Here is an 11,053-nt window from a genome sequence, read left to right as displayed (position 1 = left end):
CCATCACCTTAAACGGCCACTAAGTACTAAACAAACAAGTCTGACGAAACAGAACCACAGCTCTTTACCTCACCCTTTTTCTCAATAAAAAATTTTCTTCTTTCTTCTCCCTTGCTTGGCAAACCCCATAAAATTCTATATATATATAAAAAGGCCAAGAAATCTAAATTTAAACCATTTTTTGATAAATCCAATGATGGAAGAAAGTGTTAAAAATGTAAATAAGATGTAAATAAAAAAAAAAAATGTATAATCATCCAGGATCCACTCTGATTTGGCGTGGTTTTCTATGGCTGGATGCCCTTCCTAACCCCAACCACTCCAAGAGTGTAATGGGTACTTTTACATGCCACCAGCACAGGTACCATTTGCCAGAATCTGCCACGACTACAATTTCACTTGGCTTGATGGGTCTTCTTCTCAAGCACAGCATAATGTCAAAGGTCGTGGTCATTTGTCATTGCCTCTGTGAGGCCCAGACGCTTGAAATACTTTTCACATTCCGCTGGCATCAGCCACCTTACTTCCATGAGGCCTAACACTCAAAAGGTGTCTTTACCCAGCCTATTCTTATTCTTGTAGCTACGCTCTCAGAGCATCCACCTCCACAACTAACTTGGTCACCTAGATAATTGAAGTTATCTACAACCTCTAGCTTTCCCATCTGGCAGTTGATGAGGTCTATTTTTTGTAAATTTTCTGTTTTTATTGAATGTGTGCATCTTCTACACACAATAACTATTTTCCCAATTAACCTTCGTCTGATATTGTTGTACCTATTATGTTTCCATAGCTTGCACTGGGTACATTTTATAAAGTTTCTGCCAATGCCTTTCCTACAGATCAAGCAGGGACATCTACCAGTGGGATTTGTGATTTGTCTCTTCTCCTATTTACTAAGACTTTGGTTTTTGCTAGATTAACTCCGAGGCCCTTTGCTTCTAGACCTTGCCTCCATGCATGTTTCTAACCTAGATCCAAGGCTCCGTCATTGGAATTTCAACATCAACAGCAGGCTATGTATGTATGTATGTATGTATGTGCACAAATTTGTATGTATTGTTTTCTGTATGTCCACTCATGCATATATTTGCATATGTAAGTATGCATGTACGGAGTGAAAGAGAGGGGGAAACATTGTTGGCTGGTGTCTTCAACTGTGGCTGTGGATTGGCCAATGTTTTGTGATTGAAATTTAGTAGACAATATTTGAAAGCAGTGTGTCTCAATAAAATGCACTCACTGGTTAGTCACAGGGTAGATACCCAGCTATAAATAAATAAATGTGCAACAGGAGAATATATGACTCAGAGGACAATAAAGTCAGTTAGTGTTCTTTATATGTGTATATCAGAAAACAAATAACTGTGACAAGTAGAAATGTTGTGAGACCCATCTAAACTATACCAACATGAAAAAGTAGACATAAAACAATGAAGTCCTGATAACATGCAGATATATCTGTGGGTGTTTATCTCTGTGTGTTGTTGTAGTATTTGAATTAGATGAAATACTTCTGAACTACTTCATCATTATCTCAGTAGATACAAATAGCATTGCCCTCCATGTAATAAATAATTGATTTACAAACACCTACCTAACAGTTAATTTGTTATTGCTATTACTATTTAACTCCAAGCGATCCTTCAATTGGCAGACCTAGGAAGTACCTTTGATCTACACATAAAGCAAATATTAACACAGGAAGCTCACTTCTGTAGGTCTTCCTCAATTTTCTGTTACTATACAACAATAACTCAACCTCTAACATTAGAACACCTTCATCTATAGCCTTCGCTTAGTTGCAGGCTTTTCAAGTTTGGAATATCAACTGATATGTTCTATCAGGTCATCCCATAAGTTCTGTCCAATTTTACCTTTTTTAAAATTGAATGAAATTTAATAGTATTTTAGAATGTCTAATGGAATTAAAATTTTTATTTATGAATTTGTGTACATTTAAACTAATTAAATATTATTTTACAGAATAATAGAATTAAAATTTCTTTGATTAAAACCCTTTCTAATATGGAAGTATCCAAGGAACATTTAAGGCACATAATGCTTTATGAGTACAAAAAAGGAAACTCTGCTGCCGAAGCGACTCAACCTCACACTACAAAGATCACATCACAGAAGATTGAAGAGCTTGGTTGGGAAAAAATTCCCCATCCACCTTATTCTCCTGACCTTGCTCCTTCAGACTACCATTTGTTTCGTAGTTTACAGAATCATTTGGGGGACATAACTTTTGCAAGCCAGGAGGAGGTTGAAACTGACATTTCAGAGTTCTTCACTTTGAAACCGAAAAAGTTTTACATTGATGGGATTAAAAAGCTTGTAAGTAGATGGAAGGAAGTCATAGATAATCAGGGAAAGTACATTGATGCTTAAATTTCAATTAAATATAACATTTGATCACTTGTTTTCTTTATTCAAAATTTGGACAGAATTTATAGGATGATCTGATAATTAGTTGTCAAGGCATTTGAGAGATGTGTTGACCCTAATCTTTGAGGTGAACTTTAAAACTGAAATGGCTTATCTCAATTGAATTGTACACTTAAATAGGCCCTGAATTGATAAAGCCTTCAAGTGTTTGAGAACAATAAGTGATCTACATGACAAACATTTACTCTTTATTTATATGAAGTAAAAATTTTCTTTTTGTATATTTATAGATTGAAACAGTACACTTTATATTGGTAGTATATAAAGTTGTTGTTGTTGGCACTCCGTCGCTTATGACGTTGAGGGTTCCAGTTGATCCGATCAACGGAACACCCTGCTCGTGAAATTAACGTGCAAGTGGCTGAGCACTCCACAGACACGTGTACCCTTAACGTAGTTCTCGGGGATATTCAGCGTGACACAGTGTGACAAGGCTGACCCTTTGAATTACAGGCACAACAGAAACCGGAAGAAAGAGTGAGAGAAAGTTGTGGTGGAAGAGTACAGCAGGGTTCGCCACTATCCCCTGCCGGAGCCTCGTGGAGCTTTAGGTGTTTTCGCTCAATAAACACTCACAACGCCCGGTCTGGGAATCGAAACTACGATCCTATGACCGTGAGTCCACTGCCCTAACCACTGGGCCATTGTGCCTCCACAGTATATAAAGTACATAAGAATAAAAAGTCACAAAATAGCACTAAATAGGAATGAGCAGGCTTATGTAGTCTTCCTGTAATATTTTTGATTATCATGCCAGCAAGCTGGCAGAAACATTAGCATGCTAGGTGAAATGCTTAGTGGTATTTCATCTGTCTTTACGTTCTGAGTTCAAATTCCGCCGAGGTCAGCTTTGCCTTTCATCCTTTCGGGGTCGATAAATTAAGTACCACTTGTGTACTGGGGTCCATCTAATTGACTGTCCTCCTCCCCCAAAATTTTGGGCCTTGTACCTAGATTAGAAAAGAATATTTTTGATTATCAGTTACTTGTGAGTACCTCTGGTTCTATGTCCCAAAACCATGAGCTTTAAATAGTTCATATTTAAATTATAACCCACAAACAATTACAACTTAGAATTAGAACCGTTTTGTAAGAAGTTGTACTCCAAAAACCAGTTTAATATGTCAGCAAATGAAGGGCTAAAATGGGATCTTCTACGTAGTCACTCAAGCTGCTAGAAATAGCAGCCAAATCTGTCAAAGGCTACATTAAATAATGTGGTATTTAAAAAAAATATAGGGAGGTCACAACTGGAAAAATCTTTGATTTTAGGTTTACTCATACAGGGTTGACTTGGGTTAAACAATGAAGACAAAAACAGTACCCACTAAATGAAAAAGTGAATTGTAGTATTAAAACCCTCTAAATTTTCAATTATTTTCACAATTAGTTAAAACACACAGAGGCTATTTAGTTAGGTATCTGTTCACAAGAGAATACAATACATATCTTTTACTCTTTTACTTGTTTCAGTCATTTGACTGTGGCCATACTGGAGCACTGCGTTTAGTTGAGCAAATCGACCCCAGGACTTATTCTTTGTAAGCCTAGTACTTATTCTATCGGTCTCTTTTGCCGAACTGCTAAGTCACACACCAGCATGAGAAAGGATGATAGAGATGAAATGTCAGAGCATATTCTCAAGGTACAAGAGAATGGGGTCAGATAATTGAGCATGGTTGGATGGGTAGATTTGCAAGAGTGAGAATGTAAGTGACAGAAAGTTAGAAATGGAGTCAAAGATGAATGTATTGGATAGGGAACACATGTGAATGAATATGTTCACATGTATTCATGTATATCCATGTAAAATCAATTCATCAAACAAATTTGCAGATCTGAAAAGTTACATTCCTTTACATTAAAAGATAAATTTAACCAAAGGAATAGAGATTGATAAAATAAGTACTCTACTGAGGACGAAGATCAATATCATCTATTAAAACCATTGAGAGTGATGCTCCAGAATATTTGCCCTTCTATGATAGAAATTAGTACAAGAATAAAGGAATATTATATTAATTTTTTTCTATTTTTTTTTTTCTATTCTTCTTTTTGGAATAGGACTTTTCCAAGAAAGAAAAGACAGATCATACTGGTAAGTACTGAAAATTGTAAAGGTGAAACTAAAATAATTCTAAAATTGTCAAATCTCAAGAAGAGATCAGAGTAGTAACTACCATAAATCCTCGAGTATAGTTCGCCCTCGAGTATAGTCCACCCTGTACCTCTGAAAAACCTAAACCTTGTGTATAATATGCACCCCTTCTCTATCTTGGGTCAAGGAGGTCTATATAACATCCTTGGTTTGTAAACATATATACGATAACGTCCTTTATTATTATTGTATATATAACATAATGCAAATGTGTAGCTTTTTTGTGCACTTTGTTTGCAGAAAATAGAGAAATAACAGTAATAACGTCAGTGAAAAATAAATATTAAGTAAATTGCCTTTACATATTTTTCACTATCAGTTACAAGCCCGACATCACAAAATGCGTCTGAATAAACATTGCCGGACAGCAAATAGAGACTCGGACATTGCTTAGAAAATACTTTTCATTTTTAACCTCGTATATAGTACGCACTAGGGATTTTGACCTTCAAATTTTGGGGAAAAAATGCGGATTATATTCAAGGATTTACAGTATACTAACAAGTAAAGTCGATCGCCACATCAAAGTGGCTGTTCTATGTTATTACTAGTTTAACCCCAGACAGATCTTCTACCAGCTGGTTATGTGTGATGTTGCACTCTTTATATACAATATATATTGTTAGCAGGGTGAGTGAACCCCTACCATCCTCTAGCAGACAACAGGACTATATATTGCTGGCTGGAGCAGACCCTGGCTATCGATCTGGTGCTTGTGACTGAGGATAAGCTAACCAGCTTGAAACTGAGTCAGTCTCACAATCCTGTTGTCTGCTACAGGATGGTAAGGGTTCGCTTCTCCTGCTAGCAATATATATTGTATATAAAAGTTGCAGTATCGCACTGATAACCAGCTGCCAGAAGACCGGCCTAGGGTTAAACTTGTAGTAACATGGAACAACTACTTTAATGCAGTAATTGACTTTACTTGTTAGTATAATTACTATTCTGATCTCTTTTTGAGATTTTACAACTAGCTATTTTGCTTATTGCAAATCAGTGACTGATGATTGCTTTGTTTACAATACATTGCTGGCTGGAGCAGACCCCGACTATCACTGTGGTGACGAGGTGCTCATGACTGGGGATAAGCTAACCAGCTTGAAACTGAGTCAGTCTCATGATCCTGTTGTCTGCTAGAGTATGGTAGGAGTTCACTCCCCCTGCTTGCAATCTATATATTGTATATAAAGCATGCAGTGTCACACCAATAACCAACTGATGGAAGATCTGCCTGGGTTTAAACTAGTAGTAACAGGGAACAGCCACTTTGATTTGGCAATTGACTTTACTTAATTCTAAAATTATTTCATTGAAATATTTTAATGTTGATGTATGTCACATTATGAAACTGAAATATCTTTATATTTGGATACTCTAAATTTGAGATGCATTTCATTTATTTACCAGTAAATTAGGTTCTGTAACTGACTGACTGAATAACTTTCTATTTCAAATAAATAGCCCTGAACCAGTTTTAGCCCATGTAAAGTATCTCAGGCCCCGAAAGTACACATGTATGTTGAATAGATCTAGTATTAGCTTCAATGTTGAGTATTCCAAGGATTTGTTCAAAGAAACTATTTATTCAACAATAAAGTAAATGACTGTGTATTCCACAGACACTCATCCTTTTAACCATGTAATCCTTAGGTAGACATTTTATGTGTATGTGCATGCATGTAGTGTGTGTGTGTGTGCGAGAGAGAGAGAGAGAAAGAGAGAGAGAGAAAGAGAGAGAGAGAGAGAGAGAAGGTTGGCCCTTTGTTATAAGTACAATCCATTCAATAAACTTCCACGTTGTTTTTGTCCACTCAATTCCACTCAAGCAGTCTTGAGTAGACGAAAGGTTATCATAGAAGACTGTGGTGACATGCAGTGAGACTGAACCTAGCATTTCATGATTCTGAAACAAGTTTCTTAATCACACACAATATTTACATTCACATAAACATACATATATTATAAATACAGGTATGGAGTAATATCAATTAATCAACTTAGAATTCAAATAAATTTTGATGTGGTTTGGAATGGTCATTACATCAATAATAATGAACACATGCACTGGTTCAATATAACTTCTTTATTGTTAGTCAACTGGTTAAATATCTAACCAACTAACTAACTGATCATTTATTTAATGTTGTTTCTTTGTCAAAGTCCTTTTGTCACTATTCACAAACACATCAATGACATGCCCTCTCTCTTCAAGGACTGCCTTGAGGACTGTGTGAGAATTAGTCTTATGCTTGTGTGTATGTATGCTTGCCTGTACATATGTAGATGTATGATTGCTTACAAGAGAATGGAAAGGGCGAAAAGACTTTGACAAACAAACAATTGATTGATTGTTTAACCAACACATTAAATAAACAATTGGTTAGATAGTTAGTTAGATATTTAACCTATTGACTAACAGCAAAGAATTGATATTGAACCAATGGGTGTGTTTATTATTATTAACTTAATGACCCTCCCAAGACACAAGAAGTTTTGATTCAACACACAAATTCACAACAAGAATCTTGCAAACCAAAAATAAAAGTGAAGTAATTCTAATAAATTGTGCTTAAATTTTTAGGATTGTTGCTGAAGACTCTCTACCAGAACTCTAATGTGGCAATCATAGTCAGTCAAATACCTGAAGGAGTGGCATATATCCAAGTTTCTTTGACTAAATCTATTTCCTTTGCAAACGTTTCTGTGGTAAGAATTTAAATATTTTTGTAGTTAAAACATTTTCTTTAATGTAAAAATCAGTCCCCATTTTCATAAATCATGTCTTTTATATCAAATAAGATGAACTTAAACCAAAACCTTGTGAGTGGATTTTGCAGATGGAAACTGAAAGAAGCTTGTCATATACATGTATATATCTATGCATATTTCTTTGTGTTTGTGCTGTGCTTGTTTCCCACTGTGCAACTATTGTTGGTTTGTTTAAATCCTAGTAACTTAGCAACTCAGCAAAAAGACTGATGGAATAAGCTAAGCACCAGGCTTAAAAAATAAGTACTGGGAATGATTTGTTTGACAAAACCCTTCAAGGCTGTGCCCCAGCATGGCTGCATTCCAATGAGTGAAGCAAGTAAAAGATAAAAGATATATAAGGTATACTGGTTTCAAATTTTGACACTAGGTCAGTGAAATTAGGTTATGGGGTAGGTCAATTAGATTGACCCCAGTGTTTGACTGGTACTTATATTATTGACCCAGATGAAAGGCAAAGCTGATGTCAACAGAATTTGAACTCAGAACATAAAGATGGATGAAATGCCACTAAGCATTTTGTCCAGCGCCGCTGGACTGGCTCCTGTGCAGGTGGCATGTAAAATACACCATTTGAGAGTGGCTGTTGCCAGTACTGCCTGACTGGCCCTCGTGCCGGTGGCACGTAAAAGCACCCACTACACTCTCGGAGTAGTTGGCGTTAGGAAGGGCATCCAGCTGTAGAAACTCTGCCAAATCAGATTGGAGCCTGGTGTAGCCATCTGGTTCGCCAGTCCTCAGTCAAATCGTCCAACCCATGCTAGCATGGAAAGCGGACGTTAAACGATGATGATGATGATGATGATAATGAAGTTCATTTTTTATACCAACTACATGCAAATGAATGTGAATAACTTTTATAACCTCTTGCTGATATATAAATAAGAATGACTATACATCAGAAACAATAATAGAAATTTCTTGGCTGCTGTTGTTTACCCTCAGGTCATCTTTCATTAAGCAGGTACATAAACCAAAAATATTCCCTCCATGACCAACCTCTCTTATTGTATATCTTGGTGTATATTGTTTAAGTTATTCTTTCTATTTCAAGATGGTAGGATGTGATTTGATGAAAATTTCTAGTAGCTTGAGTGACCATGTTAATGCCTCTTTGTTGATTTAGTTCTTCATTCATTATATTTGCTCCCTTAACGTTTACCCCCATCTCTTACCATACCTCACTTTTCCCATACACTCTTACAACCTCTACCCACCTACTTCCTTATTCACTTCTGTCCTCACTCACTTCTGTTCACCAAATATCTTGAGGGTACACTGACATTTCATCACAACTATTTTATGTTCCTTTCCAAATTTCTTTCTGCTTACCTTCAGTTACTCTCCTGTAATGTGAACAGCCATGTAGCTTCACTACAGCAAGAAATCTATTCCAGTCCTTTCTTTCATACTTTAATCTCTTATCCTCTAGCATGAAGCTGTCTTCTCAACTGTAGCCTCTCTCCTTCAAAGGGGATCAGTCTTACAAATTACATGCCAGCCTCACTGCTGCTGGTGCCATGTAAAAACACCCAATACACTCTGTAAAGTGGTTGGCATTAGAAAGGGCATCCAGCCATAGAAACCATGCCAAAGATGACATTGGAACACAATGCAGTCCTTGAATTCATCATATCCTGTCAAACTTCCTGTAAGGATGGAGGATGTTAAAAGATGATGAAGAATACCATAATATGATACAGGACTGATACTACAGGCTAGATGGGTTCTAGACAACAGTGTAATTTATCGTAACAATCAAAAAAAAAAAAAAAAAAGCAAAAACAAATCCTTGTAGAATTATTATGAGTGAGTTACATCTTTCTATGATGAAGAACCCAACCTATTAATGAATTAAGTATCAGTTCAAAGAACTGGAGTTAATATGATATATGATTAACTAAAACCACCAAACAGCATTGCTTCAATATGACCACAATCCAAAAACAGAAAGCAGTAAAAATACATGGAAACTAGAAAAACACTGCAATGCCAGACAGTTTGTTTAAGACTCATATGTTTGATGGATTTCTTTGATCCTTTTAGTATTTGACAACAGCCATTATTTGAAAATCCTAGCAATAGGATGTAGAAAGACATAAAAATGCAAAGCTATGAAACTGAATATTTCTGGCATGTAATCTAATGTATTTATTATCCTTTCAATAAATATTACACAGACAGGAAATAAATAACTGTTACAATTCACCAACTTTAAGAGACTGTCATTTTTATTTGATCGTAAGAGCAAGGACATTGTTTACAAAGATACTGTAGTGACATGTTGACAAATCAATTCTTTGCCAGTCTATCCTATCTATTATTCTACAGTTTTACTATTTTTAGACTTTCTCCCCAATGCATAGCCGGCCACTTAAAACATTTGCTGTGATTTTACTCTCTAAATTACTTTATAAGCATTCCATTAGTACCACGAGTATTATATAATCTTTTGATTTAATTTTCTTGTTAAAATTTTTCCCTATTTTTAGAATTTCTTTAAGTCATTTGTATTGTTATTCACATCATAAAATGGCCTCGGAAATAGCCACATGATAGTAACAGTATCGTCCATGATGTAAAAAAACTCAAACATTTTTTCTAAAAAAATTAATGAAAAAACACACAAAAAATACAGACAATGATAAACTTCAAGTAAATAGTGTTTTTTAGGTGAAACTGTTTACTGGAGGAAAAAAGAAAGATCTAATTGAATTGGAAATATTAATTTGACTGGAAAATGAAAAACAAACATGAAATTTAGTGACAACAAGAACATTACATTATGTTTGACAAAGAGTGTGAGTAAAAGGAGCACACTGACTTTAGCTACCTCAAAGAAAAGAAGAAAGAATGGATAAGGTGCATCACAAATGACAGGACACCCTGTCCCCAAAAATTTATCCAAGAAAGGTGAAGAGACCAGGGATAGACCTCTGATTTAGAAAATAAAAAAGCAGAGCTTCCATTATTCCCTTGTAAGAAGATTTGGCAGAAACTTTGGTCAAGAAATGGCAAGACATGTGATCCATCAACTGGGCTGGGGATATAGAAGAACGTGTCTTGTCTTTAAGACCAAGAATTAACTGAGGGCTCAGATAAATCTGGTGAACCACATGTCAACTCACAGACTGGTACCATAGTAAATGGATCTCAAGAACACAAAGATCATGGCCAGATATTAGCATGAATGTTGACTCCTGGCCTGTGCCACTTTTGTGTAACAGTGTTGACTTATAGTGAATGTGGAATCGACCAGTTGTGCTCATTACATGTGGTCAGTGGGGGGAGAGTGGGTGTACGAATCTCCAGGTCCTGATGACTTTCAATGATAACACTGGGTTATCCTGGAGCCATACTCTACGAAGTCAGCCAGTTTGGCAGAACAGCACAGAAGGGCAAATTGCTACATATGTGATAGCTAGGCCACATGTGTAGGTTTCCTGTATAGAAGAATAGAGAAAACACAGAGAGAGAGAGAGAGAGAGAGAGAGAGAGAGAGAGAGAGACAGAGAGACAGACAGAGAGATTAAGTGTGTGCATAAGAGAGAGAGAGAACGAGAGAGAGAGAGAGAGAGAGAGAGAGAGAGAGAGGGAGAGAGAGAGATAAAGAGAGAGTAAAAGAGAGATTGTGTTAGAGAGAGATTGTGTTAGAGGGAGATTGTGTTAGAG

General features: G+C 36.2%; 1 protein-coding gene across 2 annotated transcripts in view; it reads left to right on the top strand.

Annotated features, from left to right (window-relative positions):
• The window catches only part of LOC106868403 (uncharacterized), a 98,213-nt gene that overhangs the window by 11,722 nt on the left and 75,438 nt on the right, over positions 1–11,053 (top strand). The window contains exons 2-3 of one of the 2 annotated variants that reach the window (XM_014913640.2): positions 4,516–4,549; positions 7,194–7,318. The exons of the other annotated variant lie outside the window; for it this stretch is intronic. Of the exons in view, the coding sequence (XP_014769126.2) occupies positions 4,516–4,549; positions 7,194–7,318 (159 nt within the window). The remainder of the gene's footprint in view (positions 1–4,515; positions 4,550–7,193; positions 7,319–11,053) is intronic. 2 annotated transcript variants of the gene reach the window in all.

The sequence above is a fragment of the Octopus bimaculoides genome, chromosome 5 (assembly GCF_001194135.2).
Source record: "Octopus bimaculoides isolate UCB-OBI-ISO-001 chromosome 5, ASM119413v2, whole genome shotgun sequence".
NCBI lineage: Eukaryota > Metazoa > Mollusca > Cephalopoda > Octopoda > Octopodidae > Octopus > Octopus bimaculoides.
This window is presented reverse-complemented; position numbering and strand designations above follow the sequence as displayed.